This window comes from Polistes canadensis, unplaced genomic scaffold (assembly GCF_001313835.1).
Source record: "Polistes canadensis isolate GaletaPanama2010 unplaced genomic scaffold, ASM131383v1 scaffold_34, whole genome shotgun sequence".
Lineage (NCBI taxonomy): Eukaryota > Metazoa > Arthropoda > Insecta > Hymenoptera > Vespidae > Polistes > Polistes canadensis.
The window spans coordinates 784,846-811,348 of NW_014569581.1; the positions used below are offsets into that span (position 1 = coordinate 784,846).

Consider the following 26,503-nt stretch of genomic DNA (forward strand, 5'->3'; position numbering starts at 1 on the left):
TCCTTTACACAGAGCTTTACATTCGTGCTTTCAAGATTTTCAGCTACCAAGTCAATGTTTTTTCTCTCTCTCTCTCTCTTTATCTCCGAAAAATCATCCTAAATTACTTCCATTTATTCTATGGATAAATAAGAGAAAGAGAATAAGAGTGAACAAGAATGAGAAAATTAGATAAAGAGAAAGAAAATAAAGTTTATCGAGAAATTTATTCGAGAAAAGCAAGCGAGACGCGGGATAAGCTCGTTTCGTTTGAACCATCCACTCGTGTTGCTACTTAAGCTTTAAGTACATCATTTCTCGGTGTAGAGAGTAAGCATAGGGAAAAGTTATGATTGAAATTGTAGAGGAAAGCGTGCATATACGCATACATATATACGTATACATGGATGTATATACCTACTTAAGTACATAGGACACTTCGTTTACCGAGAGTTGCAATTTCAGTAAGAGGAGTTTAGGGATTTTCTAGATAGTTACTTTTAATCCAGGAACACTTTATATATATAGGTATATGTATATATCTTTAATCGTTTATTTTCCGGGCTATCGAGAAAGCTGATCGTTCATGCGTAAATTATAGTTAATTATTTTCCCTCTATTTCCTTCTACTTGTTCATTATTTAAAGAGGAGGAGGAGGAGGAGGAGGAAAAGAGAATGAGTTCGTTTTTTATGACATCGTATGAGAAAAAGAGATGTAAAAGAAAAAGATGAGGATACTCGTATATACTCATGACGATAGTTTATGGTTGGGTTGGAAAGTAACAGTCTTTTTGCAGTGTATGATCTACTGTGTTACGTGATAATGACTTAATGGTGTAGAATCATTTCTTTAATTAAAGCTCGCATGAGCAGTAAAAGGAAGAGAGAGAGAGATAGTAAAACTTGGTTAACATCGATCATCGTTGTAGAAACGCCTCGTACTTGAAAGCCTCGAGAAATCCTCTTTGCGTCAACCGACGAAATAAAAGATTCTAATACGTTGACGTGGAAACCTTACGATGCATGTAACTAAGATCCGTAAATTGGATACTGTGTGGACGTTTATCTAACTTAATCGAATTTCACGAATTTAGATGAATTGAGTAGTTCAAATTAAATAGACGTATATTATTATTAATGTTTACTTTCATATATATTTTCCAATGAATTATACTTTTTTTTTTATTTATTTATATTACTCTATCAGAGATCTCGATATCGATCATATTTTTTATTTTATTCGTAATTATTTTTAATATATAAATGTACAGTGAATACTTTGAAATAGTCGAAGTATTCGTATTCCAGGCATGATCCAATAAAAACGTTAGAGTTTAGTCAGCAACACGTCGAAAGTTAAGAGAGAGAGAGATCCTAAGGGGAAACCTTCGACGTAGCTCGGAAATCGTAAAATATATTTGGCGAGTCGTTGAATCGAATCAGAATCGTGGGAAATTGTAAAAACGAATTTGTAAGTCGGAAATTAGTTACGTGTGTTATGTGCTACGTTTTCATTAAAGCTTTATTTATTTATTTTTATTTTCTCATCAATGAGATAATTGTTAATTACTTAATACAATTTTTAACATCTTTCTTTGTCATATTTTTAACATCAAACGATGGGGTGGGTGTCGGCGTATTTTATTTCAGAATTGAATGCCTCGTGGTGTTAATTCCCTGTGAAAACGCAAAAATCCTTTTTATTTCGGATTTTGTTGTTGTTGTCTTTTATACGAACGATCAGTACACCGATATATATATATACATATACATATCGGTGTACTGATCTACATATACATATATATATATATATATTACATGAATAAGCCGAACTGTAAATTTTGAAGGGATGGGTAGGACAATCCTTTCTTTTTTTTTTTTTCATCAGGCTTTCCTAGTTCAATCACTTCGGCAAAGCACTCACGTGAATCCTCTTATCGATTGCTATATATTATTAGAATAATAAATCGACGAAACCTTTCAAAGTATTATGGTTCCTCGTGATGTTGCATCGTGATATTACTTGGACTATACCAATATATATATGTGCACCATAACGACGACGTTGGTATTTTACGTAATATAATTTATCGAATTCGATTCTATTCGACCTATCTAATTTATTGGAATTAAGAACGTAGATCAAATTAAGCCAGAAATTTTGTTCACAGGATGTACTTTTTTCCGTTTAATGAAAGTTTGGTAGAGCAATCATTCGGAACTTTTATGAATAACGTTTCTTTTTCAAAGTTTTTCGAATAATTGCCGGTCCACGGAGTTAGGAATTTTTCATCAAAGAATTTTTTCCTTTATGGAGAAAATAGTTGTGTTATCGTACATAACTCTCTACGTTTCGTCGTGTGTTTTCAAAAAATATTTTGTACGTACGTACATACAAATGGGGGATATATACGCATATTAAATTTAAAGAGAGAGACATACGTAAGAATAAAAAAACATACACGTATATATGCGTATACAGAACATACGTATTTTTATATCCTCTGGCAATTTATTAAAAATTTCTAAAAAAATCTCAACGAAATCATACAAATCGGATTTAATTAAAAACTCAATTCGCAATAATATAACGAAACACGAGGATTATACTCAAACGACTGACCGTTCAAAATTAAAACTCTTCACCTTTTATTTTTTCCTACATTTTTTTCTATTTTGTTTCAACGGAAATATAAGAAAGAGAGAGAGAGAGAAAGAAAGAAAAATAAGAAAAAGACATACCGGTTATCGAGGACATTTTATCGAAATTACTCGGAAATATTCCGAGCGTGTAATTAAAAGTCATGACTCGGAGCGATTTCGAGCTTTAACGTCCACGGAAATACCCACGGCCGAGCTTATTTTCATTTTCGAGAGTTTCCCTTACGTCATCCGAACCGTCCAACCCCTATTCAGACGTCTTCGCTTCGGAAAATTGCGAGAAAATGAGCGAAACAACAACAACTATCAAGCGTTTTCAACGTTTGCGCCCCCGTTACTACGCTAGACTTGAATTTTTCTTCTTGGAAGGGAAAAATTCATCGGTGTTCTTTATTTACTATACTTTCTGTTCTTTCCCCTACGGGGAATAGTACTAGATGGTAGATGGTAAAATAAAAAGTGAGAACCCGAGAGAATAGATATTAATTTTCCATCGTGACGACCGTCATAAAATTGTTTGCTAGCAGTATTTCTTTCTCGCTCATTCGTTCCGACATGCTATAACAATCACGATAAATCTGATCTCTCTCTCTTTCTCTCTCTCAAATATTTTCCTTATTTTTCTATTTGTCGTGAAGTTACGATGAATTTTTCGTGGTCGATATAATACGACAAAGTGTGTCTGTGTATGTGTGTCTCTCATCTCTCATTTTTATATTTCTTTCTCGTATTCCGTTGGTGATTTTTAATCACCGATATAAACGTTTATCTTTATTTTTTTCTTCCTCCCTCTCTCTCTCTCTCTCTCTCTCTCTCTCTCTCTCTCTCTCGCTCTCTTCGTAACTTTATTCTATTCAACGAAAAATTTTTCCAATATATCGTTTCACGTATCGTATGAAAAACAATATCAAAAGGATAACAAACAGAAGAAAGAAAGAAAAATAAAAATAGGGAAAAGGACAAAATAAAATTATTTGCATGACCACGCGCTTACGTACATACTTATATACAACGCAACGTTCCATAAAAATGATCCTTAATTTATTATTAATAAATTAATCGAAGATGAGAGAGAGAGAGAGAGAGATGCATGTTATTATACTACAAATTGTCTCTCTGCTAGAATTCAAAACACTTTAACGAATAGAAGTTAACCCAGATTCTTAAGGAAGGTAGAATCTTTTAACGTTATCGAGAGTGACACACAACACAATATCGCCCCGTTAGCATAAACACGAAGGGATAGTAGTACCTTTAAAAATAATAGGAAGGTTCTTTGAAAAGAGACTTGCGTTAATTTTGTTGAAAGTACTCTGGCGCCGTGACGTCAGATGAGATGTACTATCTTTACTTTTCTCTCTCTCTCTCTCTCTCTCTCTCTCTCCCTTTCTGTCTGTCTGTCTGTCTGTCTTCTAAACCTCTTCCTTTCTCCCTCTACTTTCTTCATACAGAAACGGAAGAGACGCGGTAGTACGTCGACTTCACTCGCGCGTTGTACATTGTCGCTTTGTTCTACCTTCTCTCTACGTGTAATTAAAACGTCAGCATTGTTTCGGTCGACCGTGGGCAGGGGGAGGCTGGGGGTACACGGGGTAGAGAGTGTGAGATATATATATATATCTTGTTTATTTTACGAATCTGAGTCTGGTCACGTGACGTTGATTGCCATTGTCAACATCGTCATCGTAAATAAAGGATCATCATCCAATTAAATTTCGATAAACGAATTTCATTAATTATTATTATTATTATTATTCTTCGATTGGTTTTCTTTTTTTCTTTTTTCTTTTTTTTTTTCATTCAAGTTTATCGGTAAAACACGTTGTTTTGAATGAATTTAATTATATTTCTAATTGTTTTATTGTATCGTATATTTGTTGCGTACGATATAATATAATAGGAATGTATTTAAATTTGATAGTTCGGAAATAGCGGCGATTAATAAGCGAGACTAAAGTTTGAATTTATCGTGAAGGATAAAGCCTTCGTTTTTCTTCGGAATGTTAAAGTTTCGTTCGCCACCACAACGAAGATCCAACGCTACGGTGAGAATTTTAACTATCGTATAGTGTATATATATATGTACGTATTGGCAAAGTATGTTTACTGGTACGCCTGTAGTCAGGCTACCTGACTTGCTTTGAATTAGCTCACGTTTGCGTGGAAACGTGTTTCCAGGGGCAGAGATAGAGAGAGAGAGAGAGAGAGAGAAACAGAGAACGAACGCGTGTGTGTAATAGTAGTAAAGTACTTTTACTCTATCTAGATTGGATACGCAATTTTATTATTGTGAATCCGTGCACCGTATCAAAATGCATTTTACGTTTTAGGGTTATTGTATAAAAATATAATAGTGTAATATAAACGAAATTGGTCTTATATCGATCGAGATAAGACACGTTTTAATGTATCCCATTTTTAACGTTTCTCTGAGACTGATGATTGTTCCATTAATTTTCAGGTAAATCCGGGTAGCAAGGCAGCTCAGCAAGGAGCTAGAGAGGGTGACTTAATTAGTAGCATAAACGACAAAAGCACTCGGGAACTGACGAATAGCGAGGCTCATGCTTTACTACGTAATGCCGGGGATCATTTGAAGCTGGGTTTGAATCAGTGAGTTATATCTACTTTCGTATAATATCATTTTTCTTAGTATTGATTAGAGTTAAGTAAGAAATATTATAATAAATAATTAACGATTAATCTTTTTTCTCTCTCTCTCTCTTCCCCCCCCCCCCCCCGTCCACTCCTATTGTTTTTTTTTTCTTCCGAAAGAGAGAATATCGGCTCGCCGAAAAGAAGAATTTATAAAAGCAGTCTTCAAGAAAATTTATCGACCGAAACGTTAAAAAGTAAGTTCTCTTTATTATTGGTTTTTTTTTTTTTTTCTTGCTTAAAAGGATATCTTTGATATTTTATTTTGCTTTGAATCGAATCTCATTGACGAACGACTTTATTCTGCAGAAATTACAACGAAGACGATAACAACTTCGAACACACGGATTATATCGACCGAAGCGAGAAAAAACGGTACAGGTGAGAGCATATATCTACCTATATATATATATATGCCGTTTAAATTTATTTTACGAAGAAATGTCGAACGGAGAATCGTAATACACAATTTAACATCCTATAATCGCGACGAATTATCAATTTCCTATTATTCGTAAATAACATAAAAAATATTCCTTTCCATTGTTGGATTATAATTTTGTATTTATAATATCATTGTACGAATTATTACAATCATTTTCATATTTTTGACGAATATTTCAAATTCTAGTTTTCATAATTAGCATAAGAATAATCTTCTATCGTTATGTTTGATAGAATATTGCATTTAATAATACGAATATTTGTAAATTACTTTGGTATTTGTATTAAGTTATTTCGAATCTATTTGATGACTATTAACGAATACCGCAAAAGAATCTTCCGAATACGGAAATACTCGAAACATGACGAATCATAATAATCGAAAACCGATATTTGCTTGCGCCAATTTCAATCCCAAACGTCGATATAATATAATATAAATGCTTTTATCGAATCCACAACGTTGGAAAAATGCAAAATTAATGAGAAGGCATCGTTGTATCCTTCCGTTATTATTCTAAACATTAACAAATCGTCCATTTATTTAACTAATGTCTATTAATAATTTTTTATGATGCATCGTCATGCATGTTTCGAGCATAAAAGCCGCTTATCTCTTAGAATCGACGTGGTTACTAGCGTTATCGTGTTAAAATATCAAATTTTCGATGGAACTTCGGTTGGTAATGATCGTAACACTGTTTCGGTTAATAGGAATAATTAATAATTTCCAAACGATTGGATCGATTTTTTTGGAATCGGGTAACGAGAGAGAAACGTTGAAAAAGTAACACGAAATGTCAACTACATCGTAATACAAAAATACATTTATCTTATTATACAAGTGTAAAATGGTAGAAACCGTTTGCACGTGACGTTTCCTATTGAAATATTTAAAAATACGTCGAATGCGACGTGTCGCAAATTTTTCATCGTCGAATAAATAAATCGTACCAAATCGCAAAACAATATATTAATTACAAAATAACGTGTAATTATTTCGTTTCATATATATATATATATATTGTTTAAATCCTTTATAATTTATTTACAAAAAAATATATATATCAAATAGAATTGACAAAAACGTGAAAGATTTAAATGGCATGAAAAAGAAGAAGAAAAAGAAAAAGTAATCTCTCGTAAGAGAATAGAACGAAAATATAAGATAAGAATAGGAATAAACCGTCATCGCGTAGCCGTCGTATTATTCGAGGCTTTTATTACCTTCTTCTTTCTGCAAATTGCTTTGCACAAACGTCACGCTACGATGAACGGACAAACACTATGAACGGTGGAAGAAGCATAAGAGGGAGGAAGGAACGTACGATACAGATTGCACGTGTGTCGGACGTATACTCGTTCACATTATCATATATGAATAAGACACCAAGTTGTACCCACATATATAAATATAGGTACTACCAGCACACCAGATATAGGTATATACCAGCACACCTGTCTGTAGAAGAAGGAAAAAGATGTAAAAGAGAAAAAGAAGTTCGTTCTCGTTCGAGGAGAAGGCGCACCCTCTACTTACGAGACTCCCTACGACAAGGAGGCGACCCTCTTCCTTTTCCTTTTCGAACTCGACCCACCTTTCTGTCAGTGCTCACGAACACCTTGTCGAGAACGTACTTCAAGTAGTTTCTCTCTCCCGATTTTCTCGCGTTATTTCATTCCATCGAATCGGCCCAAACTTTTACCGATCTTTGATCTTGAACGAGCAAACAGAGACAAAAATAGATAAAAGGGAAATAGAAGAAGAAAGTGGAGAAGATTAAGGAAAGAGAAAAAATGGGATTTGTTTTCTCGAAGAAATAGAAGAGGATGAACAGTAATGAGATAACAAAAACAACAACAACAACAACGACGACTACTACTACCTTCCAGGATTCTTCTATTTAATTCACAATAAGAGAAAAACTGATCAGCATTTCGTAGCAAATGCAATAGCATAGTTACTGTTGTTTTTTATTTTTCGAGAGGAAAACGAAATTGCTCGGTGGTTGGAACAGAAGGCGTCGTTCCTGTCGACGGTTAAAGGGCGTTGCCGATGAATACCGTTCGTAAATGTACTCAAATTACGTAAATGGATTTTTTATTGAGCTTTCTCGAATAGAAGAAAAAAAAAAAGAAGGAAATTATAATATTGCCGTGGTAAAATAGATTTTCTAGAAATGCGAATGAATTTTATACTACTATTTTATTACTTTTCTTCCTTTGTAATTTAATTTATTCTTCTTCTTCCTTTGTTTTTTGTTTTCTTTTGCGTTTAATATTATTCGAAAAAGAGATGTATTTATCGTGACGATGCCAATTAAAGGTAAATTTACGTCTGTCGTGAGAAACGTAATATGAATCGGCTCGTAGAAACCTATATAATGTAACAATGAATGCTTTGTTAAAGTGAACAATACGTACCTACGACAAATCGAATCCTATTTACGTAATTTTAACGTTATATACGGTATTATTTCGCGAGGTATAACTCGGCGAATGATATTGGACAATTTATTGAATTAAATGTACAAAATGAAAGAAAAGGATAGTACCGTGGAAGTTATTAAAGAAAAGAAATTGAAATAGAAATAGTTCAGAAATACTCGGAAGAATGAAGTTCTTCGGTTGTTCTCAATGCCTCGGCACGGTCCGGAAGGATCCTAGTCCTTCAAGTTCGATGGAAAGTACGAATCCTTTGGTTATAACAAAAAGGCCAATTCGACTAGTTTCCGAGGATTCCAAAGGAAGAATATCCTTCGTGACGTCACGAACTCGGTTACCTCCGATACTTGGATCCTTGAGTGCCTCCTGGAAACGAAGAAAGAAACGTTCTCATGGAAGGACCAGACTAGAGAACAGGAAATCGAAGATACGAAATTCTATTAGGATTGGCAAATCGAAGTACGTGGTGGATCGTGGAACCGAGCCAGCATCACCGCCATCACCACTTTCGAAGGTTGTAGATGACGTCACTAGGACCAAAGAGATCCTAGCGAGATTGGATCGGCTCGAGGAATCGAATCGAAGTTCAAGGAGAAACTTAAAGGAGAAAGAGAAAGAAGAGGAGGAACTCGAGCGTGAATATTACGAGCACTTCAAGTTCCTTATCGATCCGCCTCCTTGTTTCAGGAACGTCGAGGTCAATCAAAATTTTAAAAACAAATTCAACAGCTTAGATTTCAAGAGAATCAACACCGTTGCCATTCCTGAAACAATTAACGATTCTACCACGAACGAATCATTTGGGATTTCGAAAAGAATTAATTTGATCGAGAATACTAACAACGAGTACAATGAAATAAACGGAACGAATAGATTTTTCCGATTGGAAACCCTTGGATTGATCTTTCGCGAACGTTTCGAGGTTGCTGAAAGAACGATGGATTTGTTGGATCGAAATTCGTCGATTCTTAAGAACGAGAATGACCGTGATAAAAGGAAACGATCTTTTAGAAGGGAACACAAAACTGTTCGTTTTAAAGACGAGGACGATGCCTCGAATAATGTTGACAATTTCGAGAACGGCGTCAAGGAGAGACTTGATGATTTTAATACATCGGACTTCGGTGAACTTCTTCATAGATTTTCCAGTGACGTAGAGGAAAACGATTCGGGAACTGATTTACGCGATGAAGATCTGATCGAGAGTTTGGATCGATTGTTAGATGTCACTAAATTTCACGGTAAATCTTTTTTCTTTTTTTTTTTTTTTCTTTATCCTATCTCCAAAAAGATTTACCCTAACTTTACGAAGAATGGTAATACTTTGCGAGATAGTTCAACAAATCTCTTGTTCATATATAAACCACAAAAATTGGATTATCTTTTTTGTTTTTTATAAATCGCATTACGACAAAGTTTAAAATTCATGGGATTCTATATTCGATTTATCGTTAGCGCGGGGAATTCGTTTTATTCATCCGTAAAAACACTGGGTCATTTCCCCCTTATCGAGTAATGCGCATGCAGCGACCCGATTTCCATATACGTACGAACAATCGACGAATTGGCTTTTATCAAGAACGATCGTAGGTATTGTCCGTCCATTGAGTTGAACTTTAATGCAGAACAATAGTTATTGCTATCATTATGCATATATAATACGTATATTGTTTACTAACGTGTGTTGAACAAACCCAAAAAAATTTTATTAAATTTAAGAGTTTATATAGAAAAAATAATGTTTTCAATATAAACTGTAGAATATTTTCGATAGACCCAATTCTTGTTTTTACTTATCTTATAATCGCGTGCAACGAGTAATTAATTGTTGAAGTAGACCATAATTCGGGAAACGAATAATTTCGATCATTCAAGCGATTGTTCCACGTACACTTGTTGCATTACCTTGAAATATAACGAAAGAAAAGAAACAAAGTGATGTTACGTAAAATTAAATTATATATCAGTTCGATCGAAAGCTATAAAATAATACAAATTTATACAATACATATAATATCGGATAGAAAATAAATTTGCTAACTCAAATGAAAAGCAACGAATAAATATTTGAATGTTTTATTTATAACAAGTGAATTAAACGAATATGAAAATAATGTAAGGAAAACTCTCGGATATATTATAACAAGTCATTCTATTTATTACTTAGTCGTTTGCATGCTCTACTCGAAACTTTTCAACCCTTTTGCGCGTATTAGGCACAGTACACTTCTATTATATATAAATAATATTTCTATTTGTATTCGTGTAAACGTGAACAAATCTTGACGTAACCTTTTCAAAAATCGTGACATACAAATTTTCACCCTTTCGTGCAAAAAAAAGTGTTAATATATAATACTTCATTAAACAATTTCGATTTGATGTTTTATTAAAATCCGATTAATAAAGATATCAAATGATAGAAATACATAATATACGTGTATCTATTAAAAAACAAAAATGAAAAGTAAATTTTGGGAAAAATGGTTACGGTACTAATTGCAATTATTAAATCGAAAGGAAAAATTTCGTATCGAACATAATAATGGTGGAGGAAAGGGGACAAGAAGAAGATGCGAGAACGGAAACGTAATGGTCCGCGTCGACAGATAGAATCGATGATTTCGAAAGAGACGACGGGACGTGTTTGACACGGGTACTTTAGCGCACGCCTGTGATGGGTGCGGTGTCGTCCGTCATGGGCCGAAGGTGCCGAGCCCACTTTTCGTCCTTCGTCCTGTACCCTTCTCTCCGAAACAACCTTCGGCTGTGTTTTTCGTCGACAACCAAACGAGAACCCTGTTCTATTGCGGATTCCGTAACGTTACGTCAGGTTACGTGTTTGAACGTTCACATTGATCATCTCATTCGCTATGTTACATCATTTTCTTATTCCTTTTTCTCTCATTATGCGAATACTTATGTGGTATTTTTTTTTTTAGAGAATTTAGATAAATTTTTAGTTAATATTTATTGGATATATGATAAATTGTTTTTGTCAATTTGCGAGACAATTTTTGAAGTTATACTTCTTTTGGCGCGTTTTGGAAAGTGAAGTTAGATGCGACCGAAAAATCGACACCACGAAGTTGTCGATATTTACGATGCGCGGGCAAAGTGATTTCAAATTTACGGCATGAAGTAATTCGTAAATAAATAAATTACATTGTACATATTAATTAAAACCTTTATCAATGGTATTTAATATCTTCATTTTATTTTATCATATTATCGTCTTTTCGATAAATGTAGAGTATTATATTGGTACGCGAGATAATTGAAGTTATTTTTGAAGTTATTGAGGTTATGTTCGTTTTGGTACGTTAAAGAAGTATAACTTCTTACGTGCGTACATAAGTACACACACCAGATATTTTGTATTTTAAATTGATATTTATATATATTAATGTATATATTTCCATTGGGATAAAGTAACGAGTTTGTATGCGATTTCACGCTAGGGTATAATTTTCCTTAATACTTGCATATATCAGAAGTACGAAGAATACGATAGAAGTTATCATTCGAGAGTAGTTGTCTCGAAGGGGTCTCACGGGATTGAAATGATCCAACGAAATAGGTTTGTAGTAATGAACTCGTCATTCTTTGTTACGTACTCCATGTTATTCCTTTCGGAGCTTGGAGAGGAAGTAAGCGGAAGGAAACGCGTAATCTTTCGTTTCTTTTTAATTCGATGATGAATAAATTTCTAATTAAGTTTCTTTAAAAAGAAAAATCATTACGTGGTTTCTTTCATTCATCGCGTTTTTATTGATTTCGATGAAAAATTTGTTATAAGAAAATATACACGCGTATATATTAAATTATATAATGAATAAATATATTTGTGGTGGTGTGTATATTTAATGTTAAAACGAAATTTATATTAATATGCGAATATTCATAGACGCACGTATACATATTATTCATTTATTTTATATTCGATAATCTGGTAATTTATCTAATTTAATGCTAAACAAAATATATTTTCTTTAAATTCGTTATTATATTTTTTTGTTATTAATAAAAAGATCTTAGAAAAGGATTAATATATTCTAGATAAATGTAGATATTATATTGTTAATGAGATCGTTGAAATTCAAAATTCGTTGCATTTAGTTATACGCTGCGACGAAAGTCGAACTTCCGTCAGAATTTGGCTGTTTCCTGGGACGATTATGCTCGCGTCGTACTCGTGACGTAACACGATGAACGTTGAAAACGTGGGTTGGGTGTTCTACAACGTAGAACCTACACCTCCCTGGCTGTCGTCCCGGCATTGTTTATTCGGAAGGAAGTCCAACTCGGAAGTGGCACTATGCATGAATCCCGGGAATGAGGGAGAGAGAGTGAGAGAGAGTGAGAGTAGGAGGGGAAAGAGGGTGGGTGGGTGTCGTCCGAAGCGTCGATGCGAACTCCCCTCGGACCTAGTTTCTATTTTTTATTTTCGAGAGTGTTTCTCGCTCGAGTTAGTTTCTTTTTTTTTTTTTCTTTATTTTTTTTTTTTCAAAGAAATTTCGTGCCATGTCGAACGAGAAATACTAGAAATATTATTGCGCGTAGTTTTTATGGGAAAATATAATAGTTAAATAGGATTTCTTTCTCTTTTGTTTCTCTTTTATCAAATTCTTTTAAGATAACTCTATAAAAATATCGTCACTTATATATACAAAAGGATAAAATTAAGAATCGTGATTATAAAATATATTGTGATTTATTGGATGCATACGTAAGTGTAAGAGTGGTACCGTTATTATAATATTTTATTGAAAAATATATTGTACGAAGAAAATTGTATTACCATATATAATTTATACAGTTTTAATATTAAAAAAGGAACAAAAAAAATTGTGACGTTAACGACGAACACGTGGTTCTCATTTTTTTTTGACAGTTTCTAAGAGTAAAATCATAAGTAAGAGATACGCAAATACAAATACGTAACATTTGCGTTTACATATGTAACGCATGGAAGGAGAAGGGTGAGGAAGGGAGGGGAGGGATCGAGCGTGCTTCATGAGTGACATGACTTCATTTACGTTCAGTGTATAATAGTGATTCACAGACCTCGGAGGTCACGCTGCGGGTTTTAACTCAACTCGAATAATAAATCGGAATCTAAATCCTACACGTTGATCTCGAGTACGAAGAGCACCATTACGAAAGGAATTTTATGTCGCGAACTGTCATAAATCGAATTTTATTGACTAATCTATTTTTTTCTTTTTTCCGTTCGACGAAATTCCAATAATTTTTAATATTATTTAAAATCATTGATGAGTGTTATATATCTATGAATTAGATTAACAAGTTAGAAGTTCCTATTCCATTCTTATTGTTTCAGATGACACTAAAAACGATGAAAGTTACGTTACTCAGAACGGTGGTTTGAAGAATTCTACGATAGATCAACGTGTAGACACGAAGAAAGGTAAAGCTAGTTTTTTTTATTTAAATATCATCTTTGTTATTATTAGTTAACGGTTAAATAAATTTGCATCGCTGGAGGCCTGGGACACACACGCTTTATGCATGATCGATCAAATCAATAGGAAAATGATTATTTATCTTTTCGATTATTATTATTATTATTATTATTATTCGTTATTCGGCTCGTAATCCATACAATTTATCTATCATTATTTGTAAAATGAATCTTTTCTATCTTTTTTTTATTTTTCGTAACGTCACAGCAAAAAGTGATTCGCGAGATACAATGTTATGATCAAAATTGTATTATCTTGCACGTGGGGGGAAAAAATTGAAATTATTATATTAGAGATTGCGATTAACAACATTAGTCTCGAAGAAAACGCGATTATTTGGCAAGTTAATCATTCTCATTATCATTATCATCATCATCATGATCATCATCATCATAACATTATCAATATAAATAATTATTAGTTCTTTTTGTTCAACGATCTTTTAGAAAAAATTATTTTCAAGATAATTTCGAAATAGAACGGTTAGATATGTCGTATCGGGTTTGTTTCATATTCTAATCGTACGGAATGAATCCTTTTTTGGAAAAAAAACGATGATGTGTCATGCGTTTAGAGAACGAGTAATTACTATAACCCAAGTTATGTTTTATTAGAAATCGTATAGAAGGAAAAACGTTTTTTGCGACCGCATTTCGTAGGATATTGCGATTCCTCGGGATACTTCACAGACGCTGAAGTTAACGACAATAAGAAGATGCCTTCTCATGGCTCGCGTAATCGCAGAAACCGCAAAAATCGCAATAGGAGACGTGCCCAACAACAACGTCCACCGACTCCACCCGATGATCCAACCAAATTCGACGAAATCATTGACGATTCGAAAACGAACGACACAGTTTCGGATAATCCCGACGATTCGAACAACGAAAATATCGACGCTTTAACAATGACCGTTGAAATGGAAGAAAATCAATTAGAAAAGGATAGAAATTTGATAATAAAAAAAAATAGATTTGAAATAAAAAAAGAAGAAGTTGATACAAATATGCGAATGATCGAGATCAAAACTATCAGTAGTTTACCTTTGGAAGCTACTATCGATCATATACCGGGTGTTGGAATTTTAGAAACTGGAACAATGGATAAAATGAATGGTGACAGTCCTTCGATCAGAGTCGACGAACCTTTAGATTTTATGAAACCATTGTCGGATAATGTCAATTCTAAAATGAAACTTTTAGATGAGGATATTTTTACGATTGATGTAAATGAGACTAAAGATAGCACCGCGGATATGGAAGATTCAGGACCTATCATAACCGAAATAGATTCGGACGTTGAGAAGGATCGTTTTGATAGATCGGACGACAATGATAATTATAATGTTGAAGAAAAGTTTAAATTAAAATTGAATAATTTTCAAGAAGAAAGAAAAATTGAAACGAAGGATAATACGATGTCGAAGGAGATCGAAAGGAAATTGAGAAATTTCATCGAGGATTTGAAATTCCCTAGTACGTCTTTGGAGAAAGAAGACCACAAAGCGGAATACGAAAGGATAGGTAAAAAGAAATCTAAGAAGCGTGCCATTTTGGAATCTTATTATCGGTCGCAGGCGGCTAATAGATTTTTAGATATAATTCAAGAAGAAGGAGAAAAATTATCGGGAGACGAGGAACAGCATATCAGAGATTTTATTAACGAGGAGATTGGAAAATTTCGTCGTGCTGAATGTAAACGTATTGATGAGGTTACGAACGAAGAAGAGGAGAAATATTCTTCTGAGTTTTTAAATAGTGAAAAATCTATCGAGGAAAATAATATAATTGTGATTGAAGACGGGATTGACGAGAAAGAAGGGGTCATTAAAATTAATGATAAATTCGAAATAACGAATCAGGGAAAATCCATCCAACTATCTAACGATATTATAGATGATAAAAACACAATCGCAAAAAATTTGTCCGAAGAAACGGAGAAAGATTTAAAAGACGATTACGACGGCGAAGAAAAAAATGATGTTTTTATTTCGGATAATGATATTTCAATCGGGACTAAATTCGAGGAACACGAGAGGAACTTAACGTCGAAGATAATACTCGTAAATTCGGGAAAAAAGAACGAACGAGTTAATAATGTTCCACTAGACGAGAAAGGATATCAGATAAAACGAGAATTCGAGGAAGAAAAGATTGTCGAGGAAGAAACTTTGGACGTGGATATTCCTAAAACGAATATTACTGTTATCGAGTCGAATAAACTGAAAGAAGAAATCTTGCAAGAAGATGACATGAAAAATGATGATCGTAAAGAGAAAACTTGTTTATCTCGAGAGGAAGAAAATAAAAATATCGAGAAAAGTGAATTAGAGAAAAATAAAATGGAAAATAAGATTACGGGGGAAAAGAAATACGAAGATGATAAAAATAAGGTAGACGATAAAAACGTCGTTGATACGTTTGACATAACCGATACGAAAGAATTTGATTTTAACTCGTCGAAAGAATCTAACGAAATAAATTTGATGTCCTCCGTAAGAGAAGATTCGGAAACGTCGATGAAAAATGAAAATAGATCGTCGATGATGGATACGTGCTCGCCGCCAGACGTGCCACCGAGAAGATCATCTAACTTTCGCGTTAAACGAGAATCTATTACGAAATCTGAAGAAAAAAATAGCATCGTTAATAATGCTCCAATTGCTATGAGAGAAATAAAGGAAATCGTTGAAATACCGGAACGGCCACCGCTTCCTCGGGAGATGTTTCCTCGTATTTTGGATGCTACTTTAAGATGCGAGTCAACGAACGAAAATATCGTAGTTAATTTCGAACCTGTGAAAGGATTAACGTTAGAGAAGAAGAAGAAGAAGGAGAAGGAGGAAGGTACGAAGCTTGTCAATGATGACGAGAATGATTCATTAAAGATTCCGACGCGTGATTTAAGTAAGACCTTAGTCGAACAGGAACCAAGGGATGCCAATTTGTTCGCATTTTTCAAGTGCGACGACGACGCCGACGACGACGACGGCGTCTTACGTAACGACGTAGAAAGCGTCGTGCTTGGCAATGAGGAGACTCCTGAAATAACCGGTGACAAGTTATACGAACAGGCGCCAGGAAAAGGTGCAGGTTTTATCGACGACGTGACGGCAACCACGACGACGGCGACCTGCTCGAACGATCCAACTCGAAGCTCCGAGGAAATGGCTATGGTGGGTAACAAGGAAATGGGATCAAATGGGATCGATAAGAGTAATGGGAAATTTGTTACGGACGACGTGTCTACGAATTTCGACAAAATTCTAACCGATCGAAGCGAAATATGTGAGAAAAGGATGGTCACTGAGGAAACGGAATTAAAGATCGTCGAGGAACGCCTAGAGGATTCGAGTATTTCTAAAAAAGTCAGGAACGAGGAGAACGTCGATAGGTCAAGGTCTCAATTTAAAATGGAAGAAAGTTTTATCGAAAAGAAAAGTTCGACGGATATAGATGAAACTTCGCTAGATTTGGAAGACAATGCTAAGGATTTGAAAGAATCTTCGACCGATGGTAAACATGTAGAAGAATTTATTGCATCTCAAAACGAATTTCAAGATCAAGATTCGTCGAGTAGTACTGCTTCCGTGAGTACAGTGAAATATCTACCGATAGAATCGTCTCTCGCTGATGTTTGTTCGATCATTGATAAAGAAGAAATAAATTGTTCAAATTTGAGGAACAAATTGTCATTGTTGAAATCGAAGGAAACAAATGGTATGGAAAGTGACGAAGAAGAAATCGAATCAACAAATCGGTCGATAACTTATTCACCGATGGAAGATCTCTATTACGTTCCTTTAAATGATGAGGAAACTTTGACATTTAATCCATCATCTTTAAAAGATCTAAGCCTAAGAAAAATTATCTCAATGCCGTACGGCGTTGAGATAATTCGACAGTTAAAAAAGGCATATAAGCTTAACATATTCGAAAGCTTGCAGAACATTCGATCATGCGTTAATAATGTAAAAAGCATCGAGGCCGACTACCATCATCGATTAAACAAGCATGGTGTGTCTGACGTTGCGAATGAATTAGCTTGGCTAACGTTAAGATATCCCGATACGAATACATCTGACAGAGACGAACAAACTGTTTCAGACCAGATAATATCGTCAAGAAGATATCCAGGACCAGTTAATATCTCGGATTTTTATGGTCAAGTTTTAAAATCTGGAAGGATGAACCGTAAGATCGAAGATTTACCGTGGTTGGGTGTATCGACTTCGAGGGATCCAAGATTGTTGGTATGTTTATCGCCATCTCAACAAAAAACATCGATGCAAACGAGTGCAGACAGATTACTCGATCTTCATACGAAATTTGTTAATCGTCGTAGTTACGACGATGTAGAACCACAAAAAGTTTCACCTATGAATTATCGTATGGTAATAAGAAACGATGATGAGTATCAAGATAAACCATTGGGATTGTTAAATATAATCAAACAAAACTCATCGAGATCAGTTGAATCGAAGAATAATCCGAGGGATGTTGTTGAACGTGAAATTTCTACTCCGTTGAAGAAAGTCGAAGGTCAAGAACGTCTGAAAGTCACTCGCTTATGCGATTGGATGAATTTAGCTAGATACGAATCGAACGATAACGACCAACGAGATTCGAGGAGGAAAGTACCCTCCTCGACGACTATGATGCCGAGTAGTAGCGGTGGTATTCGCGGTCAGTATGGTTTAACGAAAGATTCGAGAACGTGGGACGGATCGATGGATCTCTCGGCGAAAAATCGATCCTCCTCGATGAACAACAAGTCTTCGATTACATTTAACAGCGCCATTATCGATAAAAACCTCTCGCCGGAACTCGATAATAAAACACCAATACCGAAAACACCACCGAAAAGATTTATCGAGCCACGATACAACGTGAATCCTGCATTGATCGATGACAAAGTCGAAGTACCACCAAGATCGAAGAGAATCGTTACCGTGGATAAATCTTGTATCGATACCACGAGTATTTTCGATCAGAATCCACCGAGGAATCATTTGGAGACGAGAAAATGTCATGACGATAACGCGGAAACATTGAAGAAGCACACAGCCACTGAAATCGTGGGCAATTTGAAGAGATTACAGAAAGAAACTATGGAACAATTGGATCAAGGTAAAAGAAAATATTCTTTACCTAAAGAATATTTCGATCAACAATTAAATTATATCGAATTATTGGAGAATCAATTGAAAAATGTTATATTAGCCGAGGAAGAGGAAAGAAAAGCTTTCGATGATTTTCAATTTCACGTTGGATCGAAATTACGCGAGGAACCGAAAAATATCAAGAAAGAAACGATAACGAAGAAACAAACGAAACCCGATGACAGTGACAGTAGAATCGAGAAGGAATCGTGGCAAGAGAAATCGCAAAAAGTTGATCAAAATCGTTCGGAAAGTTTTGAAAAATCTGGTAATCGTGACTTTTGTAAAACGATTCATGACGAAAATGGTGTTCACGAGGAAGAAACTAGCGAAAAGATCGAACGTAGCGAGCACAGAGTGATTACTCAAAGAGGAGGAGGAGAAGGAGGAAGGGGGCCTGACTTTTTAAAGGATAAGAACCAATTTGATTCTAAAGGGAAGAATTTACCTGAGTGTCAAGTTGACAAAAAGGATTTGACTAAATTGAGGAAGAATAAGATCGACAAATCGGATTGCAGTGGGGCGATGAGTGGGGAAGCTTTTCGTCAAAGAATGTACGACGAGTACGTTAACAAAGTTCACGAAAGGGAAGAAAGGAAGCATCATAAGGTTGTAAAGATCAGTTTGCACGACGAAATAAATAAATCCGAATCTAAAATGAAAAACATGAGTGCTATGGAGAAGGAATTTATCGAAAAAGCAAAAAACAGATTAAACAAATTCGGTATTAAGCTCGACGAGAGCGAAACAGAATCTGAGAACGGTGTTGAGAAGAGTCAGGAGGAGGAGGAGGAGGTGGATACAGTTGAGGCAAGATGTTTGATCGATGGAAAGGAGATAGGTGATCGGAGAAAATTACCAAAACATCTACGAGAATTCTTGAAGATCTCGGTGAAGGATATCGATCAGGATGGTGAGTTACACCGAGAGAAAGTGTGCGAGAGAGAGAGAGAGATAAAAAGCAAATTAAAAGAAAACTAAAAAAAGAGAGAGAGAGAGAGAGAGAGATTGATGTGTTGCTAGATGTGTGTCAATTATTACCATTTTTCACACCTTCCGAGTGTTCTCCAGACTACCACCACTGACCAAGGACCAAAGGGCTAAATCCTAATAATTTCTTTAGCCTGCGGTTCGCAAAAACACGCATTCCAAAACGAACGAACTCGTTTGCGATGGTCTCTAATATAACGCACGTGCCGGATTTATATTGAGTATTTGAATTACATAATAGATGTTTCGTGTTTCTGGTATTCTTTTATTTATTTCGTTTATTTTTTCTCTTATTGATCGTTACTAACGTTGATTGACGAGGAATGATTGTAATGTCGCTTTTTTTCTTTTTTTTTCTTTTGGACTTTTTCTTCTTCTTTATTTTTGTAAGCACGTTTAAAGTAATCGTAGAAAGGAATGTGCAAAGTAAAGTTTGTTGGTGTTTAACGAGGAATCGATCAGTTCGGGTGTTCGTTTCAAAGGCGTGCGCTGCTGAGTAAGTAAAGGAATTTCACTTACTACTTCAGGTGTTTGCTTTTTTTTCGGTAGAAGAGAGTATATATATATATATGTATATATTTGTACTATTTTCGTTTCTATTTCTTTTTTATTCTATTTTATTTTCTCGTTTAATTCTCTCTTCCCATTGGAGACATAAGGGCAAAAAAAGAAAAGAAAGAAAAAGTAAAATACAAAAAAATGTTTTCAACCATGAGCATCGATCACATCGTACGCGACGTTTCGTTATCTCTAACGCGTTTGAAATACTTGCCTCGCATTCATTGAACCGAAGTATTCAGGGTATTGTGCGATAATGGATATAAATCGTAGCTAATGTAGTATTAAAAGGTTATCCGAGGAGGATGTTTCATGTTTGCGGTTAATAAGCGATCAGATTGTACGTAGAAGAAGGCAATCATCTTTTACGTATTTATCAATCGAGTCTTTCGTTTTCAAGTCGAAGGTTTTTACAGTTACTCCGAGAGAAATCCCGAAGATTCGTTCGATTTTAAATTAATCGATAATTCGTCATGGATAATTTATTACAAAATCGATACCTTTTTGCTGTGCCGACGTTACAGTTATTTTTTTTTACCACAATATTTATTTCTTTTATTTGAATAATTATATCACGATTTTAATTATTATTGTGACACAACGTAATCGAAGAAAAACATATCGCAACGATAATTAACATCATTTAATTTAGTTTCACATTTAATTCAACATGCTCCGAATTTATTTTGATTTTTTTCTCCCCCTTTCCTTTCTTTTCTCAAAATCGAAATCGTGAGGGGGGCTGAGGCTGTTTGCCGTCAGTAGCCGTCACTGTGTTAGTATGAGGCCTGCAATCTCGTTTGCTGATTCATACACAGAATGAGGACCTAAATTTAGGCCTCCTACGAGAAATAGGGCACTACTAAGGACGTCACGAATACGCATCCCAGTTCTCGACGACGAAAACCACCGTCTTCATTTTCGGTTATTTCCGACTGCTTGCAACACGAACAACCTAAACACATAGTCTCTGTGCTACACACGCTGTGCTGCTGACCCAACCAACTCTTAAAGTTTATCGTAACTAACCGCGCGAATCTTTTATCTATTCTTCACAAATATTCTGCCTTTATTCATCTTTTCTCATATACAATTTATAGATATGTATATATTTTATATTATACGTCGTAACTAATAAATATATATATGTATATATATATATATACTCTTTTCAGAGTGTTCCATTTACTATTGCATTTATTATTCTATGAAATAAATGGTTGAAAATGTTGTTAACATCGCGTTTTATGCTTCTTCTAAGAGACGTAAGATATATTCTCTCTCTCTTCTTTCGAAAGCTTTTCAAGCTCGCGAAATGGAACAGGATAAAGTGGGCAAATGGTCGTTCTATTGAGAAGAAAATGAATTCGCTCTTTAAAAGGTGCTTATCTTGCCACCAAAATGTTCTCTCATGAATCTTTCTTTGCGTAAGCGACGAATATCGAACCCGTTCGTCTTTGCTTATTTTTCTATTATATTGTAAGAGTCAAAAATATCGAGCGTTAAACGTAAACGCAAATTTAGATTTTGCTGACCTCAAAAAACATGCCTCCGTTGTGTATACCTCTACCGTTTACTATGAATTTCATTTGGTAATTAAATCATCACGATCTAACAATTCGATAGTCAACGTATATATTTTGTAAATCATTTTTTTAATCATTTTCTGATCATTTTTAATTAAGTTTTTTTTACTTTTTTCTTTCTTTCCTTTTTGTTGCTTCCCCTTTTGCACACACATGCACGCTTTTTAGATAAAACACGTGGCTATCGTATCGGTGGAGGTGGTAAATACAATGAAAACGATCTGCTGCACGAAATCGACAAAGCTTTGGTAATCGGCAAAGGATTTCTTCTTGGCCAAGGTGCGTTTTCTTTTTTTTTTTTTCTTCTTATTCTAAATCTTGTCTCGCCTTGCATTGCATGCTTCATTCGATCGATTACTTAACAACTTTTGCAAAAGTCATTAGATTTATTATAGAATTAAGTATTATCTGTTATTTATGTAGGAAAGTAAGTTTTTACAATATATTATCATTGATATTTTCTTTTTATTTGTTTGCATTGACACTTTAGATTAAAATAGATACGTAAGGAAGTACATTATAATAAAATACGATGAATGTATTACCGGAAAAAGGAGTTGGAAAATCCAAAAGAGTAATATTTTCCGTCGAACATTGAATTTACGTAACATCAAGAGCAAAAATCCGTCGAGGATTCAATTTACTAAGATTTCACTGAGATTTTTCTCTCCGAGCTTTTCATCTCTTCCTCCTCCTCCTCTTTTCCCCTTCCCCCCTACCCACCCCCGTCCGTTTCTTCACCACTGCAAATTCTCTTATATCTTTCCGTTTTATCTCTATGAGAAAACATTTTCCTATCTCTCGGACAATATTTTCATATTCTTTTTATTCGATGAATTTCTTCTGAGCTTCGATCTTCCTAAAATAAACGTTCTTTTACTTCCGATTTTTTTTTTCTTTTTTTTTTTGGATTCATAAACATCAATAGGTATATTTTTGTTTTCGCCCATTAAAATATTCTATCAGATTGTTACAACATATGGATTGTTACGTTAAAAAAATTAATTAATCATATATTTAAATGTAGTCATTCTCATTTGCTTATTCATAACATTATGATTCAAATAGTTTGATAAAAAAAATAAATTAATCATCAAAATATAAATGATGCGTGAATAATATGACAGATAGATGTAACATAACAAAGAAAGATATATCCTATCGTTCGTTTGCAACATGTAATTGAAACAATTTAATATAAGAAAAAAAAAAACAATAAACTAATAAATTACAAAAAATTTATGCAACAATAATTAGTTTATCGTTGAATATAATATAAAAGTTTTGTTTGAGTGTTCAAATATAACGGATTAAGAGATAACGAAGTTTAGATGTTTAATTTTTCGAATATTACAGAAATGTATGTCTGCTCAAATGAAAAAGATGCTGAACTTTAGAGATTAAGTGGCTGAAGAAGTCCCAATAAAGGGACGAAACTAAACTAAGTTCTAGTTCTAAAACTAAGTTTTAGTTCTTTTTAATGTCCAATTTACCCTATGATACTTATTTATTAATAATATAATTTTTCGAGACGAGAGAAATAATTAATTGAATAATATAAACAAGATTTGTTAGTATATTATCTCAAACCCAAAAAAAAAGAATGCAAAATCATAGAAAAGGATAGGGGGAATTAACGTGTGGTGGGCGGGGGTGGGGGCTTGGGGTAAAAGTCTGGCTATCATCGACGCCGGCGTCGAAGTTGGCGTCGACGTCGGCGTAGTAAACGTCGGTAAAGGGAAATCGACGACGTAGTGTGTTAGGTTTTTGCCAAGCGTCGTCGTCATCGTCGTCGTCGTCGTGTGCTAGCTTTAGTCTACGATCATCTTTCGTGCTTTCCTAGCGTCTTTCTAAAACGCTATGAAACTTTGAGAACCCGTTCGTGCTCGTGCATGCCCGTTACTTTTCGAAATATACATTGGAAAAAAAATAAAAAAAAATAAAAAGAAGATAAACGATCTTATTCGTTATGTTGGAAAAAAGTGAGTGGATCGATCGAATTTAATTAATAGAAAAAAAAAAAAAACAGCAACTAAATTAAACGGAAATCAAATGATCGTATAAACAATTGAGATTGAGATTCTTTTTTTTTTTTTTTTATAATACATTAATTTTACGAATTATATTCCAAAGAAAGTTGGCGGTTATTATAATTTTTCTCTTATAGAGGATGATAAAAAAAGTAAGAAAGAAAAGGTCGGTGAAATTGTTTCGTTTAACTTCGCGAACGTAATGTCGTTAAACTTTCCAACGGATTATATTATACGAAAGCTCTTGCTCGCGTTGGCGCGAAAAATAAAGACATAAGCGATTATTTATAGTTTCTTCGTTGATTTCTATTTGTTTATCGAGTTTAATTATTCCACATTTCATTCGTGTGTCTTCTATTATTACCGAGCTAAACGAGTTTTCCGATAATTCTTAAACCGTCATTATATATATCTTTCGTATTCTATCATAATATTCTTACTTAAAATATTTAATGACAATTCAAAAGGGTAACCTATATATAACCGTGATATTAATTAAAAAAAAAAAAATAATAAAATAATAATAATAATAAAATCATCGAGATTGAAATCGTATTAGAGTTCGTATTAGAGTTCGTATTATAACGAGAATAGTCTATGTTAATAACGTTCGTACACATTAAGATACATACATACGTAACACACGTGCAGGGAATATAAATTTTCGTTTCTCCTCATGTAAATTATAATTAGATCAGAGAAGGCCACGAAATGCTGGAGTGGCGATCATGCTGAGACGAGAGAGTCTCGATCACCGATTGAGAGTTGATCGGTCAGCAGTATATTCACATATGCACATATGCACATATGCGAGTACGTGTAGAACGTGTACGTTGCAGCAACCAGCAACGTGCTGCTGCAACGTGCTTGACAAGCCAATCTATTCTGAGAATCGTTTGTAAAGAACGTAACATCAATTTGGTGTATGTGTGTGTGTGTTTTCTTTGTATATACGTCTCTCTCTCTCTCTCTCTTTCTGTATGTGTGTGTGTGTGTTTGTAAAGGCGCGAATAGCCTTTCCAAATTTTCCGTGGTTATATGTCGACCTTGTTAGTTGGTGATAGTTTTCAAAAAGATAGAAAGAGAGAGAAACGTTTCACGTTTCGTTTTCTGTTTTCTTTTTTTCTCCTTCTTCTCGTTCTTCTCGTCTCTTTCTCACTCTCTCTTTCTTTTACTTTCTTTCAGTCATCCCTCTTTTCATCCCCCTTTTCTCTTTCTTCTCCACTCATTCGTGTTTTTTCTTTCTCTACCTTTCACGAGCCCGGCAAGCACGGTTCTGTATTAATGAACCTCGTTGGCTTCGTCAAGGAAACTACTTAAGGAGCCTTTCAGACATTTCCAACGACGATGGAAAAGCCGAGGAAAAAAAAATCTTTTTATGAGAGTGGCTTCGTTCCTTTCTTTCTTACTTCCTTCTTCCCCTACTTACTTTCTTAACCTTAACCGTGGAAACAAAATGATAGCAAATTGACGATATGAATGTCTTTGATATTGTATTAGTCTCTTTTCTCTGATAAAAATACTTACAATTATTAATATTCTTCTTTTATGTTGAATTATTGCATTTCATTACATGGATCATTTAGAAAATATTAGTAAATAAGATTGGATATCCAAGGTTGAACTTTTACTTGTTCCAAGATTACATCTCGAAATGTGTGCTAACGTTCCGTTTAAATATCTTTTATTGTATTTATGCGTCACTATCGTAAAATACAATATCTTAAACACGCGTAATATATTTTTTCTACTTTATTTTCTACTTCATTTCCTCCCGTTGGAATGGGGGAAGAAAATTTTTGATATATTATAATATATAGCACGCGCGGGCGTATAGAAAGTGAAAGAAAATCCTTTATTTCGCGAAAGTATTAATTATATAAACTTAAATTTATATAAAAAAATTGTTTGCTGCTTTTCCAGAGAACGTTATGTTCGCCCCAACGTTTAAAGCCTCTTCCTTACCAACGAAACCAGGTAAAAACTTTTGCGAATGAACGGCAAAATTAATGATGATGATGGTGATGTTACGTTTTTTCTTTTTTCTTTTCGTAGCACGTTAAACATCCAATTAGACGGAGCGATATTAATGAGAACATTTGATAACATAATAAACGTTGAAAATGTTGCCGATACTAACGCAATTATTCAACATCGATTATCAAAATAAATGAATGGATTCATTAATGTGTTATATGCACGATCTGTTGGATTGATTTTATTTTCCTTTATTTTTATTTTTTTTTTTTTTTTTGGAATAATACTCTAATTATCGTACGATTCAGGAAATGATTGTGATGTCGAATCGATAATACACGATAAATCGAATTAATATCGATCGATCGGTAAGTAGGATGCTGTTGCAAATGTTATGTTTACTTTTTGGAATAATGCTGCCTCAGGGTTTATTCTTTAAAACTGCTATAAACCAATAGTAATTATTACCAGTGCCTACTCGTGTCTAATTTTACTTCTTAGCACACACACTACTACTCTTCGTCGTTTCC

The 26,503-nt window shown here is 34.3% G+C and overlaps 1 protein-coding gene across 14 annotated transcripts in view; it reads left to right on the plus strand.

Moving 5' to 3' along the window:
* The window catches only part of LOC106784378, a 77,217-nt gene that overhangs the window by 20,515 nt on the left and 30,199 nt on the right, over positions 1-26,503 (plus strand). For 11 of the 14 annotated variants that reach the window (XM_014743834.1, XM_014743837.1, XM_014743833.1 and 8 more), the window contains 7 exons: positions 5,103-5,254; positions 5,417-5,493; positions 5,606-5,677; positions 13,530-13,616; positions 17,778-19,745; positions 22,135-22,245; positions 25,920-25,973. In XM_014743834.1, the coding sequence (XP_014599320.1) occupies positions 5,103-5,254; positions 5,417-5,493; positions 5,606-5,677; positions 13,530-13,616; positions 17,778-19,745; positions 22,135-22,245; positions 25,920-25,973 (2,521 nt within the window). The remainder of the gene's footprint in view (positions 1-5,102; positions 5,255-5,416; positions 5,494-5,605; positions 5,678-13,529; positions 13,617-17,777; positions 19,746-22,134; positions 22,246-25,919; positions 25,974-26,503) is intronic. The other 3 variants (XM_014743838.1, XM_014743841.1, XM_014743846.1) reach the window with 3 other exon arrangements.